The sequence below is a fragment of the Ursus maritimus genome, unplaced genomic scaffold, assembly GCF_017311325.1.
Source record: "Ursus maritimus isolate PB19 unplaced genomic scaffold, ASM1731132v1 scaffold_12, whole genome shotgun sequence".
Taxonomy (NCBI): Eukaryota; Metazoa; Chordata; class Mammalia; order Carnivora; family Ursidae; genus Ursus; species Ursus maritimus.
The window spans coordinates 69,508,213-69,531,409 of record NW_024423564.1 but is presented as its reverse complement, the minus strand read 5'-3'; the positions used below and the strand labels follow the sequence as shown (position 1 = coordinate 69,531,409).

General features: G+C 45.4%; 1 protein-coding gene across 4 annotated transcripts in view; it reads left to right on the top strand.

Moving 5' to 3' along the window:
- Nucleotides 1–23,197, top strand: part of ST3GAL3 (ST3 beta-galactoside alpha-2,3-sialyltransferase 3) — a 182,812-nt gene that overhangs the window by 55,329 nt on the left and 104,286 nt on the right. For 2 of the 4 annotated variants that reach the window (XM_040627405.1, XM_008699322.2), the window contains exon 3: nt 13,204–13,251. The exons of 1 other annotated variant lie outside the window; for it this stretch is intronic. In XM_040627405.1, the coding sequence (XP_040483339.1) occupies nt 13,204–13,251 (48 nt within the window). Of the gene's footprint in view, nt 1–4,506; nt 4,556–13,203; nt 13,252–23,197 lie in introns of those variants that run through there. One more of the 4 variants, XM_040627406.1, reaches the window with a different exon arrangement.

Below are 23,197 nucleotides of genomic sequence, written 5' to 3'. Positions count from 1 at the left end.
AAATTTTAAAAAAATAACCCACCGAGGAAATCCCAGACTCTTTTTCCACAGCTACTTCACCAGTTTACATTCTCACCCATGATGTATTCCATTTCTCCCCTGCCTTCTCCTCTTTTTTTTTTTTTTTAAAGATTTTATTTATTTATTTGACAGAGATAGAGACAGCCAGCGAGAGAGGAAACAGAAGCGGGGGGAGTGGGAGAGGAAGAAGCAGGCTCCTAGCAGAGGAGCCTGATGTGGGGCTCGATCCCATAACGCCGGGATCACGCCCTGAGCCGAAGGCAGACGCTTAACCGCTGTGCCACCCAGGCGCCCCTGCCTTCTACTCTTAGTACCGAAGATGAACGATAGTGATGGCAAGCAGTTAATAGCTTTTCATTTCTCGGCTGGGGTACTGTGCAGTGCGTAGCCTCCCTTTTTAAGTAGGAATTTTACGAAGTCGTAGATAAAATTTCTCATGACAAAATACAAACATTTTGTTGAGCAACCTTTTACTTTCTCCCCTCCCTTTGCCTTAACTGAGTTGTCACTGGAGGACAGAACGGCACCATTTACTTATTTACTTATTTATTTATTTGACAGAGAAAGAGAGAGCACAAGCAGGGGGAATAGCAGGCAGAGGGAAAGGGAGAAACAGGCTCCCCACAGAGCAGGGGGAGCCTGATGTGGGACTCGATCCCAGGACCCCAGGATCATGACCTGAGCCGAAGACAGACACTTCACCTACTGAGCCACTCAGGCACCCAAGATTATTTTTTTAAATAATCTCCACACCCAGCTTGGGACTTGAGCTCATGATTCCAAGAACAAGAGTCACACACTCCACCCACTGAGCCAACCAGGCATCCCAAGTACTATACTCCTTTTTTTTTTTTTAAGATTTATTTATTTATTATTTGAGAGAGAGAGAATTTCAAGCAGACTCCCTGCTGAGCAGGGAGCCTGACTTGGGGCTCTATCCCATGACCCTGAGATCATGACCTGAGCTGGAATCAAAGATAGATACTCACCCAGCTGAGCCACCCAGGTGCTCCAGTACTCTACTCTTTTAGTGACAGCCTACCAAGACACCCTTTTTTCCAGATGAAGAACAAAATGTCATATGGCAAATGACTGAAGAGTCTCATCCTGTCCGAGGGTCTCTAGCACATGTGAATAATGCAGGCCCTGTTCTCACAGAGATGTATGTCTTTTTTTATTTGGATTTTTAAAAAGTTATATTGGATTTTATTTTTATTTTATTTTTTTAAGGATTTTATTTATTTATGTGACAGAGAGAGAGCCCGCCAGCGAGAGAGGGAACACAAGCAGGGGGAGTGGGAGAGGAAGAAGCAGGCTTCCAGCAGAGGAGCCTGACGCAGGGCTCGATCCCGAACGCCGGGATCACGCCCTGAGCTGAAGGCAGACGCTTAACGACTGAGCCACCCAGGCGCCCCAGTTATATTGGATTTTAAAGCAAATCCTAGACATCTTGTCATTTTACCCATAAATACTTCAGTGTATATCTCTAAGAGAACTTTTTAAAAATAGAGCCATCATGTTATTACCTCATATTAACCTAATTCCTTCATATCTTCTAATACCTAATCCATATTCAAATGTCTCTAATTATCTTAGGGATGCCTTTTCATAGTTGGGTATTTTTTTTTTTTAATCTGGGTTCAAACAAGGTCCACACATTTGGTTGTTTGTCTTTTAATTATCTTTTATTCTAAACTAATTATTTTTGATAGATCATATTTGGATAAATAACCACAAAACAACATAAGACAGTATCTAGTAAGGCATTAAGTAGGATGTGGTCGAATGAGTCACCTGGGTTTCTAATAGACTCTTCATTGGCTCTGTTGGTCGATATATGACAACTAGGTCAGAGAACCACATCAACTGGCTTTAAAGCCCCATTCCTACCACTGTAGGCTATGTCATCCTGTGCAAGTTAATTTGGTGTTTGTTCTTAGCGAAGTTATACATGTGCATAGTTTAGAAAAACAATTCTACAAGGCTTGTTACCAACAAAAATGAACAAGAATAAAAGTACTCCCCTGTTTCCACAACTACTTGATTTCCTACCTCTAGGAGGCATCCAGTTTCAACTCTTCTAAGTAATTTGTTTGGTGTTTCCCTCCAGATCTCTAAATAACATATTGTCAGTTGTTAATATTTCTGTTTCAGGTATTACCTGTTGACTTTGCACAGTGGGAGGTGAGGATTTAGTACTCTGTCACACTCACAGCTTCTTCACCACCGATGGGAAGTCCATCCTCCCATCCTTCTGATACAGTTACGTCAGTGTTCAGTCCGTATACTATGACCATGGAAATGCTATCGTAGGTAACGAGATATACTGTTTTTTCACTGCACATTCTGTTTTTCCTGAAGTCAATTAACAGTCTTGCCTTTTGTTTTGCTTAGTTTTCTGTGTATTTATCACTAATTCAGTCCTAAACTCTTCCTCAGCTGTATGAATCTGTTCTCCAAATGATCAGACACATTAGGTGGTCTCTCAGTTTCATTTTCTTTTTTTTTTCTTTTTTAAGATTTTATTTATTTATGTGACAGAGAGAGACAGCCAGCGCGAGAGGGAACACAGCAGGGGAGTGGGAGAGGAAGAAGCAGGCTCCCAGCGGAGGAGCCCGATGTGGGACTTGATCCTGGAACGCCGGGATCACGCCCTGAGCCGAAGGCAGATGCTTAACGACTGTGTTACCCAGGCGCCCCTCAGTTTCATTTTCTTGAATAAAATCTCTCTCGGAGCCTTCTGACAGGCACTGTTCTGGACTGTTTGCTCTTCATGCCTGCTGCTGGGCTATGTGGTCTTGGAGTCCCCCTCACTGTCATCCTCTTCTGGTATATCTTGTTTCCTGAATCCCATGTTTTCGTTGTTGTTTTCATTTTCTTCTTCATTTAGTGGAACTCATCCTCTAATAATTGCCTGAGAAAGAATGCGTGAGGTACATTTTTGAGACCTTGCCTTTATGGAAGTGTCTTTCTTCTAAACTCGTACTTAATTGATAGTCATGCTGGGTATAGAATTCTTGGTTAGAACTTATTTTCCCTCAGGGGCACCTGTGTGGCTCAGTTGGTTAAGCATCTGACTTCGGCTCAGATCATGATCGCGGGGTCCTGGGATTGAGCCCCATGTTGGACTCTGCACTCAGTGGGGAGTCTGCTCGACCCCTCTCCCTGTCCTTCTCCCTCTCTCCCTCCCCTTGCTCATGCTCGCTCTTTCAAATAAATAAGTAAAATCTAAAAAAAATATATTTTTCCTCAGTATTTTGAAGATATTGCCCCACTGCATTCTAGGCTTTCAGTATTCCTGTTGAGGGGTCTTATGCCATTCTGATTTATTTATTATTTGCATAAAACCTGTTATTCTCTCTGGAAATTTGAGTGTTCTGAAATTTCATGATGCTGTGCCTTAGTGAAGGGTTATTTTCATACTGTGCTGTACTCTCAGATGTCCCTTCAAGCTAAAAAAAAAACCTCAAGCCCTTTAATTGTGGAGAAATTTTATTGAATTATTTCTTCCAATATTTTCTCCCTTCCATTTTTTTTATACTTTCACTTCCTAGAATGCCTATATTCAGATGTCATGTCTCCTAAACTGGTCCTCTAATTTATTTTATTTTATTTTATTTTTAAAAGATTTTGTTTATTTATTTGACAGAGACAGCGAGAGAGGGAACACAAGCAAGGGGAGTGTGAGAGGGAGAAGCAGGCTTCCTGTGGAGCAGGGAGCCCGATGTGGGGCTCAGTCCCAGAACCCTGGGATCATTACCTGAGCTGAAGACAGATGCTTAACGGCTGAGCCACCCAGGCACCTCTGGTCCTTTAATTTAAAAAGAAGTTTTTTCTTGCCTGTTTTCCATCTGTCTTTTGCTCTACATTCTGAGAGATTTCCTCAACTTATTTTCCAATCTTTTTCATTTCTTCTATCCTGCTTTAATTTTCAAGAGTTATTATTTTCTTTTTATTCACTAAATGTATATTTTTTTAAGATTTTATTTATTTGACAGAGAGAGACACAGCAAGAGAGGGAACACAAGCAGGGGGAGTGGGAAGAGGAAGAAGCCGGCTCCCAGCTCAGCAGGGAGCCCAATGCGGGGCTGGATCCTGGGACCCTGGGATCATGACCTGAGCCGAAGGCAGATGCTTAACGACTGAGCCACCCAGACGTCCTTAAATGTACCTTTTTGAAAAATTGACATGTTTTACTTGTTTCATGAAGTGTCTTCTCTCTGAGGATCTTAATGTCTTTTTTCACCTAAGTTTTCATCTTGTGTATTTTCTGTTTTTCCACATTGCATTTATTTTCCAGTTGTTTTGGTTTCTGTCTTTATGTTGGATTCTTTCTTTCTTTCTTTCTTTCTTTCTTTCTTTCTTTCTTTCTTTCTTTCTAAGATTTCATTTATTTATTTGACAGAGAAAGAGCACAAGCAGGGGGAGCGGCAGGCTCCCCCATGAGCAAGGAGCCCGATGCAGGACTCGATCCCAGGACCCTGGAATCATGACCTGATTGGAAGGCAGATGCTCAGTGGACTGTGCCACCCAGGTGCCCCTGGATCCTTTTTTCTAATGCCTTGTGATCTTATCTTTCTTTCTTTCTTTCTTTCTTTCTTTCTTTCTTTCTTTCTTTCTTTCTAAGATTTCATTTATTTATTTGACAGAGAAAGAGCACAAGCAGGGGGAGCAGCAGGCTCCCCCATGAGCAAGGAGCCCGATGCAGGACTCGATCCCAGGACCCTGGAATCATGACCTGATTGGAAGGCAGATGCTCAGTGGACTGTGCCACCCAGGTGCCCCTGGATCCTTTTTTCTAATGCCTTGTGATCTCAGCCCATACTTGAGTGTGGTGTCTTGTTTTTAGTACTGTTTGCTCTCCGACTTCAGTGGTACCTGGGGCGCTCAGCAGTTGAGCCTTCGGGGAGTTCTGTGGGATAGTTCAGGTTATATGTCTGCCCTCCCCACTACTAGTATAGGAGTTAGCTTTGTGGGAGGTTTGCTGAGCCAGTTCCTCTCGTGTATTTGCTTTCCAGCTTCAAAACTCTTGCTCTGGTGTCTCGCCTCTTGTTTTCTTGGTCTGTGCGTCCTTCTGCTTTGCGACAATCTTGTGTGTCCCTTAGAGGGCTTCGGAAGGGGGTGCAGGTATGGGTGTGTGCCCTTTAACTCAGAGGGCAGCAAACTGTAGTTCTTGCACCGAATCCAGCCCTTTTCTCTTTGGAGGGCCTAGGACTCAAGCTTCCCTGTGTTCCTGCAGTTCCAGAGCTCATCCGACGCCTCACTCAGTTTCGGCACATGCCTCGTTCTGCTGCTTCTGTTGCCCACGTGGGTGTGTAAGCAGTGCCAGCCTCCTTCCCTTCCCCCCCTCCGAGAGGGCAGTGCGTAGTGGAATTCCAGCGACTCCCAGACTGCCTGGTCTCCCTGTGGGTGCTGATGCCCCAGGGGGTGGCCTGCCCCTGATCCCCAGCCAAGTGCCTTTTGTCTCCTGGATGATATAGCACTTTCTTTCTCAATTTCATGGTGACTCACTTTTTAAAAATAGTGTTTGATGTGTCAAAGCCTTTTTTGAAAGTCCAAACAGATTGTATTGACGAGTTCCCCTTTAGTCACATGCATTTTTACCTCCTGAAAGAAACTCTAATATATTAATTAGGTATGATTTTAGCTTCCTGAAACCACACACCCCTCACTTTCAATGCTTCAGTGCCTCTCCTAAGCTGTTCCCACCCTACCAGCACAGCCTGTCCTATAAGGTCAAACCAGCTCAAACGCTATCACCTCCGTGCCTTACTAGGTTCTCCCAGCAAAAACTCTCCCTCTTGCCTCTGAACTCCTGTAGCAACTTCTCTATATTCTCCTCGTGATGGTTGGTTCGTAAACTCTTCCATGTCAGGGACCATGGCTAATCTTTTCCTGCAGTCTCTTGAGCTTAGTAAGAACCCTATTATATAGGTTTGATAAGTTAAATTAATGAAATAAACCTAAGAAACTTCTTAAAATAAGTCTACTCTATCTATTATATTGATTCACAGCTGAGTCTGCCATCTGCTCGTTGTACAGAAACGATTCCCACTGGGGTTACAGATGTCTTCCCAGTGAATAATTCTGTATCTTTTTCATCCCTCACTTTCTTCCACCTCTCGCCGCATTTCAATATTCCTTCTTGTAACCAGTTCTCACCTCCTCTGGCTCCCTCTGTCCTGCCACTCTTGTCTCTTTAATTATTTCACTGATATCTCTTCCATATACCATATTCCCCTAAATTAATGGCTGTGTTTTATTTTCTGCCCTCAGACCTTTTTTCTCTGTATCTTCAGAAATCTCATTTACTCTGGTTTTGTTTGTTTGGGTTGGGGGAGAGAGGGGAGAAATTGAGGAGCTAAGACTAGGAGTTAGAACCCTCCCCCCAGGATCTAGGCAATGGAGACTCTAGAACAAGAAACAGCCATGTGGCCATCAAAGTATCAGTTCTGCGAACAGACCAATAAACCCCTACGGTTGAGGCTCTTCTGTAAAGCTAGATTAGAGGACACATCTTAGGCCCAAGGTCCAAGCAGGGCCTTCTGCTTCTCCTGAGACTCAGGCCCTGTGGGGTGAGTTGTGCTTGGAGCAGGTCCAGCCTGGTGTCAGATCCGCACGTTACACCCAGTCATTGGGAAGGCAGAGAGAGCTCCAGGGTATCAAAGGGTGAGGACTGGAAGGTAGAGGAAGTGAGCCCACTCACACTACAGATGGCTCTGTGATAGCAAGAGACACAAAAAGGAGAATCTCAGTTATAGCGGAAGCCTCAAAGGAACCGAGGAAAAGCTGAACCCTGAGGTCTGGCGGAAAGGTGATCTGCTATATAGTCGAATGCCACAGACACGGGCACTGGAAGAACATTCTGGATTTAAGACACTCTTTAAGGTGTCTTGTTGCTCTCAGTGGCAGGGTTGTGGCTTTCACTCTGATCTCTGCCTCCAAGGTGGGCCCTAGGGCCCAGCATCAAGGCTGTCCAGTGGCCTCCCAGTCTTTGGTCTTTGTCTGCTTGTGTCTCCCCAACTCTCTGTGCTTCCCAGTCAGGTCTCCCAAAGGTGACTAGGTAGACTCTGTCTGCCTCATAGATGGATGGTGATCAGTCTGTGCACTGCCCACCCCTGGGTCAGGTACCCACTGTGGTCCAGTGGTCAGGGGCCAGAGGAGAGGGAGGGTCATGGGGTTGAGATGAAGGCCACTCCCAGTCAAGCAGCAGTCACCATCTAGTTGCCCAAGCCCCAAATGTAGATACAGTCCTCCTCCTCCCTCATCTCTCACTCTTGTCCCACCAGTCACTCGTCCTGTAAAGTTTCCCTTTTGAACATCTCTACCATGCATCCTTTTTCTCTTCCTGTTGCCACTGCCTCGGTTCAGGCTGCCGTGTCCTCTCCTCTGGGATGAGTGTTCTCCTCCTTGTCGATCTCCCTGCCTTCAGTCTCCCTGCCCTAATCTGTCTTTTACTCCTTTGCCAGAGTAGTCAATTTCGTTCCCACATAGCAGTCAAAATTTATATTTAAAAAATAAATCAGATCATGTTACTCCCCGGGTTGAAGCTATTGAAATACAATCAGACTCTTTCTCTGGCCTCCTACATAGGGCCTCCCAGGGATCTGGTTCCTGGCTTCCTCTCTGACCTCATTTCCCGCCCTCCTTGTGTTTTCGGTGCTCTGCGTTCCCCCAACACTGGCCTTCTCTCTGGTCCTTAAATGTACTAAGATTGCTCTACTTGCTTTTCCTTTGGCCTGGAGCTCTTTTTTTCTCCCCCTTCATCTTCTCTTTGCTGGCTCCTGTCTTCAGGTCTCAGCCCACATGTCACCTCCTCAGAGAAGCTTTCCCGAAATGTCCCATCTCGTACGGCCTGTGCCTCACCCTTGGTCATTGTCACATCATTGAACATTCATGTCATTGAACATCCTGTCACCACATTGAACATTGACCACTCACCACTGTCCAAAATTGTTTTGTTCATTTGTTTACTGATTTTTTTCGTCTCCCTGCCTAAAACATAAATTCCTCGAGAAAAGGAACAGTCTTGTTCCTTCTTACTGTTGTAACCCTAAGTCTGGTGTGTTGGAGCTGCTTAATAAATGTCTGTTAAATTAACAGACGGTGAGATATCTCCCTCATTACTCTAATTTCCATCCCTCTGTGTTATGCTTAGCTTTTTACCCCCAACTGTATCGAGACATAACTGACAGCACTGTGTAAGTGTAAGGTGTACAGTGCGATGATTTGATACTCATCTGTCTTCGTGAGATGATCACCACAATAAAGCAAGTCCACACGTTCATCGGCTCACCTGGTTACCTTTGTGTGCACGCGCGTGCGGTGAGAACCTTCACGATCTGCTCTCTTAGCAAATATCAAGTGTATAGTACGGGACTGTCAGCTCGTGTTTGCTTGGCTTTCTGTGTATTTTTATTTTGCCTGCTTGCAAGCTACTTGAAGGGACAGGTTTTTTATTCATGCTTCCATCTCTGGGACTTACACGTGGTGGATAGCAGAAGATAGTGTTGAGTGTGTGCTGTGACTACTGCCCTGTACCCAAATATGCAGCTTGCTCACAAAATTTGAGCTTTGGAAGCCCCTCCAGTGGTTGGAAAGACTGAGCCCCATTCTTCCTACTCCTTTTATCCGCTTCAAAAACCAGACACAGGAAACATCTGACCATAATAAAAGATTTCCAGTAAATTCTAGGTTTCCTCCTTGAACAAAGTCGTGCACAGCAATGCTCTGTTGTACCTTGGTCTGGAATTCTGTTTGGTCACTTGTGTAGCACAACCACATGGCTGCCTCTGGCCTGGGAGCCAGGAACAGCTGGAGCCTGGGCTGCTTGAAATAAAAATGACACATTTGTTAGCTGGACAGGGACAAGTCTGGATATTCTTGCTCCGTTTCTTGCAAACAAACCTCTTGATTTGAATACCGCGTTTTCGCTTTAGCTGTCACCATGGTTTATGGCTAAAATGATCTTAACATCCTTTAGAATAAACACAAATAACGAATGACCAAGCTGATTCTCAAGTCTGTGCCTTTAATGCTCAAAGCAAAAATCCATCAAAACTTAGGCAAAACATGAATGTGTCACTAACTTCTTCCTGAAATTTCTACCCTGTCACTCGCATCTTCCGCAGTACGGACGCATGCTCTTGGGAGCTGTCCGCCACCCCCTGGAAGTAATCTCTGCGAAAATGCTGACTTTTTTTTTTCCAGTAAGACTCTCATCTCCCTCCTGCTTACTCTTTGCATACGCTTATCCACTTTATTTTTATTTTAGGTGCCAGTTAACTTGTCCGTCTCCCTTGGCTGCAAGACAGAGACTGGCTCTTAATCAGCTCCCCGTCTCTAGTTTCTGGCACAGGGCCTGGCACATAATCGGCATTTGACAATATTTGGCAGAGGGTGGGGGGTGGGGAGAGGGAAGATAAAAAGAATAATAATTTTAAAAAGCCCAGTCTATTCGGGAATTGATGTAGCTGAGATATATTTAAATGGTGTGAAATAAAAGGATGACCTCAGTAACTACAGGAAAAAGCTGAACAGCTTTTTGGCACATACAGTGAGAAATGAAGACAGTCAAGAGCCTTCCATCCTTTTGCATTGGTACCAGGGAGTTAGAGGTTAAAATCCTGCGGTGGATTAGAGAGTTCTTTTTTTTTTTTTTTTTTAGGTTTTTTTTTTTATTCTGATGATATAAGTAATACACGTTCCCGTACAAATTTTGCAAAAACACAGAGTAGAAACATTACCTATAATTCTTTCACCCAGAGACGGCCACTGTTAGCATTTCATCTCACTGCTTTGAGGCTCAGTTAAGTTTTAGTTAGTCTTTTACTTAACTTTTAAGCCTTTCTTCTTGGTTTATATGGAAAAGTTTAGAAGAGATTATTTCAGGACTGCTTGAGAGTACAAAGAAGGTGGATTGCAGTTGGGACTGTACTTGTCAACTGCAACAAAAATTTGAGATGCTGTTTTTATTGTTGCTCATGTGGGCAGTCAGCTCCTCAGGAAGCTGGTCCTAATCTCCTCCAGGTGGCTGCAGCCTCTAACCTAGAAGCTTCAAGGCCACTTTTCTTATTCCCCTTATGCTGATTTGTGCACATGCTTTTGTCTTCCTAGGAGGAGGCTACACTTGAACCCCTGAAGCTTCACGGTCGAGGGGCAGTTAGGTTGACTTAAAACCGAATGAGAATCTGTATGCAGAATGGATTTTTCCCCCTAGCTTGTGAAATACCACTTAGATCACATCACCTTTGAAAGCAAGCAAGGACATTTACTGGTTTATTCCTTTGTTTAAGAAACATATTGACCACTTTCTGTGTGTCAGTCACTGAGCAAGGCACGAATACACGTTTCTTGTTCTCAGGGAACTTGAAATGCTTAATAAGAGAAAAAGAAGTAACCAGGGATTATAATAAATGACGTAATAATAGTATAGTGATGTCCCAAAGAAGGGGGGGAGCAGAGCTGACTAGAGAAGGCATCAAGGAGAGGGGATGATTGGGGCCCGTGGGTGGCTCAGTTGGCTAAGCATCCTGACTCTTGATCTCAGCTCAGGTCTTGATCTCAGGGTCATGAGTTCAAGCCCCGAGTTGGGCTCCACACTGGGTGTGGAGCCTACTTTCAATAAAGAAAAAAGAAGAGGGGATGATTGAGTGGAATCTTAATGGAAAAGTGGGAGATTTTTTGCATGCAAATAGGCAGTGAGCACAGTATGTCCGATGAGTGAAGACACGCTGGTGTATACCTCTGGGGAAATAGAGGTAGTTTGGCCCACCTGGAACGTGAGATATATTAAAAATGGCAAATGAGGGGAAAATGAGGGAATGCCATAGCTTGAACTCTATCTTACAGGCTGCGAGAAGCCTCTGAAGGGTTTTAATCAAGAGCAAAGCCACAGTGAGGTGTACTTTTCGGAAACATCGTCAGTGGCATAAAGGATGATGGAAGTGGGCCACGTTGGAGGCAGGGGTGTGGTTAGGGGTATAGAACAGCCCCAGCGAAAGTGGGTAGGCAGTTGTCCAGAAAGGCAAATTTATAGAGACAGTAAGTGAATCAGTGGTTGCCTGGGGCTGGAGGTGGGAACGGGGCGGGACTGTAACTAGCTTGCGGGGTCTGTTCAGAGTGATGGAAGTGTGGGAAACCGCATGTGGTGATGGTTGCACAGCTCTGTAAATTCTCTAAAAAAATCACTGAGTGGTACATTGAAAGCGAGTGAATTTTATAGTATGTAAATTATACCTCAATAAAACTGCTTTAAAAAAGAGAAATAAGGGGTTCTCTTCTGGAAGGGCAGTAGCATTGAGAGAAGACAGATGTGTGAAATGTTGGTAAAGAAGTAGAATTTGTAAGAGACATTGGTTTTGTCTCCCAGAGGTCGGCTGGTCACCTGTCGCATCAGCCAAGTGTCCTCCTTGTGCTTCTGCGTTTCTGTAAAAAGACATCAACCCTGTCATCTGCTGTGGTCCGTTCCTTTCTCCAGGCACTGTTACTCCTCCGCGGGCGGTGGAGCAGGGGGTCAAGCAGGTATAGGGTCTGTCTTTATGGAGCTGATAGCCCAGCAGTGGGGACAGATGCTACTTACAGTTAAGATAACTATTGTGTTTCAACCTGAGATCCGAAGGATAATGCGGGGCTGGGAGTGGGGCTGTAGACCCTGGTCCTGTATGCATCCAGCTGGCTTTCCTTGGTGGTGAGTGAGCCTTTTGAGTCTGAGGTCTCCAGGGTTGTCTTGGGCCTTAAATTACCTTGGTGTTCCTTATAACTGCTTTCATTGAACTATACATTGGCTTTATGCCACCGTTTTGACCAGCTCGTGTTGGAAGACATAGCCATGCAAGATTGATACTCACTCTAGAAATGCCCTGGGAGGTGCAGTCTTCAACGTCATACAGCGTCCCCTTGTATTATTAGGACCCACAAGAGAGATTTCCTCCTGATGACTGTTGAGTATTTGCTTTTATATTTTGGTCTTTTTGTCACTCTGAAGCACCCCGCTCCATCGCGCTTCAGGTCTCCACACACGGCGTTCTCTCTGCCTGGAATGCCTCATTCCATTCTTGTTAGGTTTAACCCCTGCTTACCTTCAGCTGTTAGTTCAGGTGTCACTTACTCAGGGAAGCCTTCCCTAACCAACACCCACTCCCCTTCCTAACTAGGTCTGGTTCTTTTGTTTTTATTTTATTTTTTAAGTAGGCTACACACCCAGCACGGAGTCCAGTGCGGGGCTCGAACTCACGACCCTGAGATCGAGACCTGAGCTGAGATCAGGAGTTGGATGCTTCACTGACTGAGCCACCCGGGCGCCCCTAGGTCTGGGTCTTAATGGGAATGTTCACAGCGCTCTTTTCTACTTAGTTTTTAGTTGGATGCTTTGTTGTTTGGTAACTTTTTTTGTCTATTAGACTGATGGCAGGGAGATCCGTGAGGAGACCGTGCTTTTTTGTTTGCTGCTGTATCTTAAAGTCATAGCATAGTATCGTGCCCAATAAATATTTATTGAACGGTCGAATGAATGAATGAATGCACTGTGGGCACTAAATCGTGTAACTGTTCACTTTCTCCTTTCCTTTGGTGGTTTGGGAGTTCAGGCCTTCTTGATTCTACCTCTGGTTCTCATGGCATGCATTTTATGTACTAACATTCCCCTGGCTGTATAATATATTTCCTTTCTTGACTTCTTCATTTTTAAGTCCCAGTGTGTACTATAAATTCCTGTAGGCCACTTTAAGCGCTTTTGGAGAAGAAATAATAAACAATCGGGTATATGAATAGTAAAAAAAAAAGGGAGAAGTCAAAGGGACATGTTAGTGCCTTTAACCAGATTCAGGAGAGAAGTTTTCTGTTGCATTGCTTTAATTTTATTTTCATTGTGAGAAGGGGGAAAAAAAAAGCATGTCCCCTAATTTGGCAGGAAATGCCTCTGAAGAATTTGGGGCCTGTCTGTGCGCTGAGATGTTCTTCGCGGTGGCAGGAGGCCCGGGGCTGGGCTCGGCAGGGCCTCCTGGCCCAGGGGTGGGAGGGCATGGACCTGTGGGTGCTGTGTGTGCAGCTGAGTGTTCCTATCCAGTTGACTTTCCCCTGGGGGGGGGTGGGGCAGAGTTGGTGGGAGCTTGTGGGTTTTGTTTTGTTTTTTTTTTTCCTCTAAGAAGGAGAAAGAAATGAACTTGTCCTCTTGTGTTGCAGATTCAGTGGTTCTTTCCTTTGACTCCGCTGGACAAACACTAGGCTCAGGTACCAATCCCTCCCCCTCTATCCTTTCGGCACTCAGCCCTTGGCCACATTGGAAGTGGAGCCTGGTCAGGTGGAGGGGGGTATCTGGGGAGGGCAAGGGAATATCTCAGAATGGTGGGAAAGTCTTTAGAAGCTTTTCTGGGGACTTGTGGTCTAGAAAGTGGAATGCAACATCCGGGAGACTTGGCCAGTTGCTTTAAAAGTGGGCACTGGAGGAGTTTGGGTAGATGCTCCTTCCTCATTCAGAGTGTTCCAGGTTCATATAAAGGGTATGTGTTTTCTGAGCACGTATCCTGGCCCAGAGAGTGGGGCAGAGGGCACTGAGAGACCCCAGGCTCTGGGTATGCTAGAGAAGATAGTCATCAGGGCTCTTCAGCACAGTGTCAGACTGATGAGAATATGACAGCTTCCTAAGGACACACACTGTTGCATGTTTGCACGCACAACCATATACTCAAATACACACCTCCCCCAGGACGTGCACTTCACTGTGCACTTGTGCCAACCCACGTGCCGGCCGACAGACGCCCTCTCTTCCCCGTGTCTAAGTGCAGGACTCAGACTGACATACCCACTCCTTGGACCCAAATCCCTCGAGCTCGGTGGAGCTTGGCTGTCCCAGGTCTGAGGCAGTCTCCTTGCTCCACATCGCCGTGCTGTTGGCTGTGAGCAGAAAGAGGAGTCACTTCGAGCCTTCAGCTTGCTGCCATTACGTTGGTGTGGGAGCCCCAGGATGACTTTACTGTGTGAGAAGAGCATCTCCGGGCATGAAGCCTGCATTTTTAGTTGAAGATGGTGGTTCTTGGGACGGTGGGTGCTGCCTATGAGTAACAGGGAGGCTTGGCTGACCTGCCGAGGGTAATTAATCCATTTTGCTGTCCTTGAATGCAGCAGATTGACGTTTCACAAAGCGGCCGTGAGGTTCAGGCACTTGAGGAGGAGGGGAAGGATGAGTTCAGAGAATACAGTCACAGCTACCCCTGTTTACTCCGGGCTTCCGATGCGCCAACAGCGTCGTAGTGCTTTAGACACATCTTGCGGGGTGGATGGTGTATCTTTGATTATAGATAAAAGAAACTGATCCTCCGAAAGGTAAAGTAACCTGTCCGGGGCCACTCAGATCTGTCTGCCTCTGCAGCTCATACCGTCTCCCGTGTTATCTTGCTGTCTCATACCTCATATGCTTGAGAGGTACTCCACCCAGACGCTGAGGCAAGACAGATCACTTTAAGAGGGAGTGGACAGACAGAAAGTTTTTAAATAGACACAAAAGTTGTGTCTACTTTTATAGGAAAAGATTGATCAATTTTATTACATTAAAGTTAAGAACTTCTCATTAATCAAAAAGATACCATTAAGAGAGTGATAAAGGCAATCCAGAGTGGAAAAAAGCTATTTATAACACAACCAACCAACAAGGGACATGTTTCCAGAATGAAGAACTACAGAAATCAATAGGAATAAAGAAACAACCCAGTATCGAAACAAGCAAAAAGGCCTAAGCAGGCACTTCACAAAAGTGGAAATCCAAATGGCTGATAAATTTATGAAAAGGTGTTCAATGCATTTTGCATTGCTACCTGGGGAAAGGCAAATCTGGGTCATAGCGAGATGCCACTGCATGTCTACCAAAATGGCAAAACTTGAAAAGCTTGCTGTTCCAGGGTTGGTGAGGACATGGTACAGTGGAAACGCTGAGTCTTTACTGGCCAGAGAGTGAGTGGATGACAACCCCTTTAGAAAAGACCATGTGGTATCTAGCAAAATTTGAATATACGCATACCTCATGACCTGGCATTTCCTCTCGTAGCTATATTCCTACATAAACTGATGCTTCTGTAGGTACCAGGACGTGTGTATGAGGTACATATACAGGAATCTCTCTGTGTCATTGGACGCATTTAGCAGCTATTTGAGGACTCTGAAATATGAATGGTAGCAGACAGATTGGGGAAAAAGGCTAGAATTAAGAGTGCTGCCACACTGGCAATGAACTTCTCATTTTTCCTCTGGTGTCCCATGTCCTAGACCCAAGGCCACACACCCAGCAGTGCACATCAGGGCACAGCCAGAGGGAATTCCAGAAGACCTCTGGTTAGGGCTCTGGGGTGGGAAAGGGGCTCTAAGGCTCAGACGGAGGGGAAGTCCCAAGGCTTGTCTTTTCCTCTGTTCTCTCGTGCCTTAGTCGCCAGGCAATCCCACGGGAGTGGTTTCAGTGGCAGCAGTGGGGTCTTCAAGCACCTGAAACTGAAAAAGGGAAACCTTCCTCTCTGATCAGAGGACATGGAATCCCAGGAGGCTGGGGTGAAATCGGTTGCTTTTTTTCCTCCACCTTCTTGCTGGTTGGATTTGGGTGCAGTGTGGGAAATGTGTGGCAGAATGTGGTAACTAAGATCCCAGCTTTCAGGCCAGAGAACCAAGAAGGGGAAGTCCAGTGAACTGGAAGGTACATGGAGAAAACAGAGAGGGAAGAACTCAGGAAAGTGATTCCAGAAAGTTACTTATGACCTTCTGAGCTGTGCATGCATGCGTCTGATTCTAACCAACATACCAAAGACTTTGAGAACTGATCTGAAAGATAGACCACTGCCTGAGTCTCAGACTGGACAGTGGGTGGCACCCACAGAGGCCACACTTGAGTAGGCTTTGAAACCGGAACTGACATTGAAACCACACCCCCTGGAAGGCTGGTCAGAACTTGCCACCCAAATTTAACCTGGTTGAGAGTCTGGTAGAACAAAAATGTCAGCATTCTGCACTGGATCTATTTATTTATTTATTTTTAAAGATTTATTTGTTTTAGAGAGAGAGGGAGAGCACAGGAGCAGGGGGAGGGGCAGAGGGAGAGAGAGAGAATCCTCAAGCAGACTCCCTGCTAAGCGCAGAGCTTGACACAGGGCTCGATCCCAGGACCCTCAGATCATGACCTGAGCTGAAATCAAGACTCCAATGCTTAACCAACGGAGCCACCCAGGCGCCCCTCTCCACTGGATTTAAACAAGACCTAAAGTATTCATAACTTCATATTCGAAGTCCAAGGTATAATCTAAATTACTTCTCCTGTGAAGAACCAGGAAAATCTCAACACAGATGTTGGAATAATCTGACAGTGAGTTTAAAGTAGCTATTATAAAAATGCTTCACAAGGGGCGCCTGGGTGGCTCAGTCGTTAAGCGTCCGCCTTCGGCTCAGGGCGTGATCCCAGGGTCCTGGGATCGAGCCCCACATCAGGTTCCTCCGCTGGAGGCCTGCTTCTTCCTCTCCCACTCGCCCTGCTTGTGTTCTCTCGCTGGCTCGCTCTCTCTGTCAAATAAATAAATAAAATCTTTAAAAAAAAAAAAATGCTTCACAAAATAGGAGCAAACAGTGTTGAAACAAAAAAGATAGAAACTGTTAGCCCCCCTAAAAAAGATATTAAAAAAAGATACAAAAAAGAACCAAATGGAGATATAGGAAAAAAATATAATAACTGCAGTTTTTAAAAACTCAACTGAATGGACTCCATAACAAAATAGAGATGAAGAGGAAAGCAATTGGAATTATCCAGTGTGAACAATGGAAGAAAAAGGTAAAAAGTTGAGCAGAGCCTCAGTGATGGGTGGGGCAATACCAGGTCGCTGTCAGCCGTTGGAGTCCCAGAAGAGGAGGAACAATGCAGTGCAGAAGAGACACGCCAAGGAATAATGGCTAAAACGCCCCAGCTTTGGTGCCCACGTGGGGTTTGCCCTGCACACGGAAGGCTGGCTCATCATTCCAGTGTCGGGCAGTGTAGACCGCCGTATTCACTGTCTAAAGAAGGTAAGCTACAGGGTCATGTTAATTGGTGAAGAGAAAGTTTTTGGCAAAAATTCAACATCTACTGCTGATAAAAACTCCCAGTAAACGTAGAAGGGAACTTCTTCAAGAAGCTGGCTGTGAGGCATCTCCAAGCAGGCTACAGCAAACAGCATGCTTCCTGGTGGAAAACTGCTCTCCCCCTGAGATCAAGAACCTCTCCTGCAAGTCCTAGCCAGTGCAGTGAGGCAAGAAAAAGGAACAGTGAGAATACAGACTGGAAAGGAAGGAATAAAACTGACCCTCCTTATAGGTGAGATGATGGCCTACATGGAAAATCTCAAAGAATCTATAAAAAAATCCCCAGAACCCTCCTAGAACTAATAACTGAGTTTAGCAAGATGATGGGATATAAGATCAAAACATAAAAAATGATATTTCTGTATACTAGCAATGAATAAAAATAAAAATTAAAAGAATTAACAGCAGCGCCTCTCCAAACCAAAATACTTACATATAAATCTAATGGAATATGGGATCTGTGCCATCAGAGTGGTTCCTCTCCCATTTTTAAAATTTATTTATTTTTATTATAATAATATTTTTTTATTATATTACGTTAGTCACCATACAGTACATCCCTGGTTTTTGATGTAAAGTTCCATGATTCATTACTTGCGTATAACACCCAGTGCACCATGCAATACGTGCCCTCCTTAATACCCATCACCAGCCTATCCCATTCCCCCACCTCCCTCCCCTCTGAGGCCCTCAGTTTGTTTCTCAGAGTCCATAGTCTCTCATGCTTCATTCCCCCTTCTGATTATCCCCCCTTCTCTCCCATTTTTTTGTTCCCATTCCCCCAAGTGTTCAAGCCATAGACCTGGAAACCACTTTGATTGTTGCCACTCCTTTCTCCCTTTCTCTCTTTTTCTGTCTTCATGGTATGTCCTTGTCCAGCCTTTTTTCTAGCAGCTCTGTCCAAGGTACCATCTTTTCTCCCCTGGATAAAGAAACATCTGCTGGGCTCTGCTCATTTGTCGCCTCCCAGTATTCCATTCTCCACCCTGTAGCCAGAGTGACCTTTTAAAGTGTAAGTCAGATCATATCTTGTTCCCACTGAAAGCTCTCCATTGACTTCATGGTGCACTTAAAATAAAATCCAAACTCCATGACCTACAGAGTCCCGACTTGCTGGCTCCCACTCCAGTTTCTCTGGAGTTATCTCAACCCTTGCGTGTTAGTCCATTTTGTTCCTCACTGCCCTCAAGCCACATTGGCATTCCTGCGAGTCTGTGAATAGGCCAGGCCCCTTCCTGCATCAGGGCCTGTGTGCTCAGTGTCTCCTCATCCTAGAATGCTTCACTCCTGCTTCCCGTGACCATCCCAGGTCTGTGCTCAGATGTCCTCTCTGCAGGAAAGCCTTCTTGGACCAATGCAGCTAAAGTAGTCTACTCTCTTGACAGCCAGTCCTTCTCTCAGAAGGTATGTCTTTATTTCTTCTTAGCACTCATCCTTCAGATTATCTATTTACTTGCATACAGTCAGTCTCCCTTAGTAGAATTTGGCCAGGGACCTTGCCTGTCTCGTTCATCACTGTGTCCCTGGTACTTAGAGAACAGTAGCTGGCACGTAATAGGTGCTCAGTAAATATTTGTTGAATGAAGAGTAGAAGAATAGAAATGGTGATGTCCATCATGCAATGTGTACTTAAGGATTACATTAAGAAAATGGCACATCCACATGGTGGAATACTCTATAGCCATTAAAAATGATGATGCAGGGGCGCCTGGGTGGCACAGCGGTTAAGCGCCTGCCTTCGGTTCAGGGCGTGATCCTGGTGTTATGGGATCGAGCCCCACATCAGGCTCCTCCGCTATGAGCCTGCTTCTTCCTCTCCCACTCTCCCTGCTTATGTTCCCTCTCTCGCTGGCTGTCTCTATCTCTGTCGAATAAATAAATAAAATCTTTAAAAAAAAAAAATGATGATGCAATTTTATTCTTACTGACACAGAAGACGTGAGGATATTGTTGAGTGAGCAAAACACAGACAAAGAGCATGTATATTGAGGCCACTGTGTAAGTAAAATTATATATGCACATTCACACATGTATTTATGGAAAAAGAGATTTCTGGGAAGATTTTCACCAAAATGTTTACAGCAATTAACTTTAGATAATGGGAATTTCAAATGATTCATAACTTCATTCTTTAAAAATCCAAATGTAAAAAATTATTGTATGGTTAATAAATAAGCAAGTGTTAATCCTACAGCTGGGAAAAAAAATCATTTTTGTTTGGAGAGAGGGACTCTGTCTTATTTTATATAATTGCTTGGTGATTATTTGTCCTTATCTACCCTACTAGGTCATAAGCTTCATGAAGTTTTAGATACAAACTGCAGAGGGAACCATTTTTGCTATGTCTTGTCCCAGCTGCTCTTTTGACATGTCGTCTGCCAAAATTCTCCTGCAGCTTCACACAAGATGCCCTGGCATGGTCTGGACACACCTGCTAGAATGGAATTGAATTCCCTGCATGCCCTGCTCAGCGTGTTGCTATTTTCCCAGGAGAGTGGGAAATAGGTGCATGACCCCTTTGCTTGCACTGGCTGGGCTGGGGCTCCTACCTTCCAGTGAGGTTCCACTTTCCGTTGGCCCCAGGTGTGTCACACTGGAGAAGAGCTATGCTGTGCTGGGACGGACGGTACACAGTCACAGGGGACCACGACTTATCAGGAGCTTTTTGTGAGGCCTCTCCCCTCCCCCACAATGTGTACCCATTTAAGATTGGATTTCAGTTTGTGAACTTCTAAGTTATTTTACTGGGTCACTTAATTTAGTCTAGGTCAGTGGATTTTTCTGTGTTTATTTTATAATACTGCTTTTCCTATTTTAGTTTGTCTTTGATTAATTGATCCTCCATTATGATTTATTTCCCTGACTTGAGAAGATGTGGGAGCTGTTTGCGTTTTGGCCAGCCCCTCTGGGCTGTTGTTGACTCCCGTGATTCATGTGGGGGCATGGCTGGAGTCTTTTGCCATCACCCTGGGGCAGAGGGATGGAGGTAATAGATAATTGCTCTCCAAGCAGCTGCTCTCTTCCTATGCGGGTCTGCTGTCCTTGTAGCCTCTGAGAGTCAGCATGGCATAATTTAAAGAAAAGCAGCTTCAGAGTCAGACCTGGGTTGGTTCAGCCGGTTCACTTAGTGGTTGGGGATCTTGAACATGTTATCTCTGCCCTCTAAGCCTCTGTTCCCTCATCTGTAGAACGGAGACAGTGCCTGCCCCGTAGGGCCGTAAGAGTTAAATAGAGAGTGTAGGTAAAAGTACTGAGAGCAGCGTGAGTACACAGTAGGTGCTTGATAAACAGTCATTCCCCTCACTTTCTCCCTTCTCCTGCTGTGTCTGACAGTCCATTTGCAACTGTTGCCAACTTTCTCCTTCACCCAAGCCATGACATATATTACTTATGTTGTAATATAGCTTAGGACTTTTACTGGACACTGTGCAGTGCCATTCCTTTGGAAATGAGAGACCTATTTCAGTTAGGGTAGTTCCTCATTCCATTTACCCCTCAGCCCTTTGCACTTAGCAATTCATCATAGCTCAGAGATTGGAGCCAAAGACGACCCGTTGAGAGAAGATCTGGCTGCGGGGCTTCTTCCTCACTGTGGCTGGAGTTTTCTTGTCTGTGGGCCTGTCCTGCCTGTCTGGCTTGTATGCACCCTAATGAGAAGCACTGTAATTTTCTGATAGAGTGACGTGCATATCTTTATCCCACAGACTGAACTTCATATACCCCGGTAGTGTTCTTCATGGGAAATGTTCACTCGTGTCATCAGCAGCCATTAGTTACGAAACATCTGCTTTGTGCGGGTTAGGGACAGCTGGTGGGGACTTGTGGTGGTTCTTTACAATGAGAAAGGAAGTGGGTCACTGGAGACCAAAAATGCCGGTGGTACAGTTGGCTCACGATGTGCACCTGTATTCCAGAAATTCCATTCTGGGGCTCAGTGGCCTAATGATGAGGCTAGTGTAGGATCCTTGGCTTGGGAACCTCGAGGGAGGTCTCCCTTCGTCCTGGAAGAGGATCTCACTGTGTAGTGTGGTGTTCCCGGCTGTTTACACATGACAGCAGAGGTTGAGAACGAGTCTAGCTGTACGCCACGCTAAAGTAAACAGGAGGGCACTTAGGGTTATCTTAATCAGGCATTGTGAGAGCATTTAAAATCTTCTTTACAGAATTATAAACAAAATGAAATACAGAATATTATGGAATACATTAAATGTTGAATTGCTGTAAGACACAAATAAGCATCTTCATATTTTTAAGTGCAAAGCTTGAGCTTATTTCAGTGTTAATAATTTTTTATATCAGGGTTGCTGCCTCAGAGGTGGTCAGTTTTCCATATATGCTTGAAAAGAAAGTGCATTCTCCACTTGTTGGCTGTAAGGTACTCTATATCAGTTCAAATTTATTAATTGTTCAGGTCTTTGAATTCCCGCAGCTTCTGTGATCTTGGCTTGTCAGTGGTTCTTGTGTTTCCCATTACGGTGACAGGACAGGACACTCATTGTATATTTCTCCTTGTAATTTTGTTAATTTTGTCTTAGCGGTTCCATCACTAGGTGCAGACACTTTAGCGCATAGCCCCCTTTTGCTTATGTCCAGTTTCCGAACCTTCTAGGAGTTTGCATGAGCTCAGAACACCGACTTGGTCCTTTGGATTAGCAGCAGAAGAGTTCATGGTTAATTTCAAAGACCGCAGGCATCTGAAAAAGCACTACGCACATTCATGGGTCTGACGTGGTACAGGTGCAGGAGGAGAAGAGCAGAGATTTGCGTTATCCATGCCGCTTCCCACCTGGAGCCAGGCAGAGGACACACATGTGCCCCTTGGTCAGGGATTTTTATACTGCTGAGCTTTGCAGCCTGGCTAACGCAGGAAGCCCAGACCACAGACTAAACATCTGTCCTTCACTGCATAGCTGTGGGCTTGCTGCTTCGACACCTGAGGAGAGAGCACCTTCAGGCACTTGGGGGTGGGCTATATGCGCACATCAGCCTACGTTGTGCCCGGCTGACTTGCGAGTCCCAGAGTCTTCTGTACTTACTACAGATTTGGCGTCAGCAGACTGCTGGCGAGACCCAGGCTTTACCGCCGGCTTCCCGGGATGCGAATTGACCCCGAAGAACTGGTACGCTCGAAACAGCATTTCCGTCGTCTGAGCTGCATTCGCATGCAGCTTCAAACACCCATTTGTATGTAGTGAGATGCTCTGGTCTGCAGCCTTGCCCAAACCCGACAGTAAGAAACTCCGCTCCTGTGTCCCAGAGCATTGCGCCTCTGCCTCCCCGATTGTTTTTGATTCTAGTTTACATTTCCTAAAGATTAGACTTAAGCTCTCCTGCTAGTCTGGGACCTCCATGAGGAGCTGGGCACAGATCAGTCCACCAGTAACCAGCTTCTGAATATGAGAGCGCAGTGCCGGTCAGGTCGGAGCTCTGGCTGCGCCAGAAGTGGGGTAGTCACTCAGGAGCCTCAGGAAGTCTTTGTGGAGAAACTTAAGCTTCAGGCTTTTATAAATGACAGGAGGGAATTGCCTGGGCGAATGCGGAGTCCTCGAAAGGGAACCCCAAAGTCAAAGCCAGAAACCGAAATGGGGGAGGAGTGCCTAAGAGCCAGGGCAGGCTCTCCGTAGGCAGGTGACTGTGACGTAATCATCTGGGTGGGCTGGGAGCCAGAAACGGCGCGAGCGCTGTAAAAGGTGGTCGGGCTAGTGACAGGGAGCTGTAGCTGCGGCTGCCACCATTGGTGCACAGTTCCCGTTGCCCCCTTGCAAGGGGTGGAGGGAGACAAGAATGCAGGTCTTAGGGCTACTCATTGGGCTCTCTTGGTCATCTGGTCACTGTGTTCATTCTTCCATTGGTTTAGCACGTTGATGGAATACCAGCCGCTATGCCAGAACCTATACAAGATACATATAGTTAGGATTGTTTAATTGCAAGTAACAGAAACTCAACCTGGCTCACTTAAAAGGAAAGGAATTTACTGGAAGGTCACGGGTACCCATAGAACAAAATTAAGCATCACACAGCTGGCCTTCAGAAGGGACATGAAGGGCAGTGCCAGGAATCTAGATTACAACAGTCCATTTCTTCAGCACCC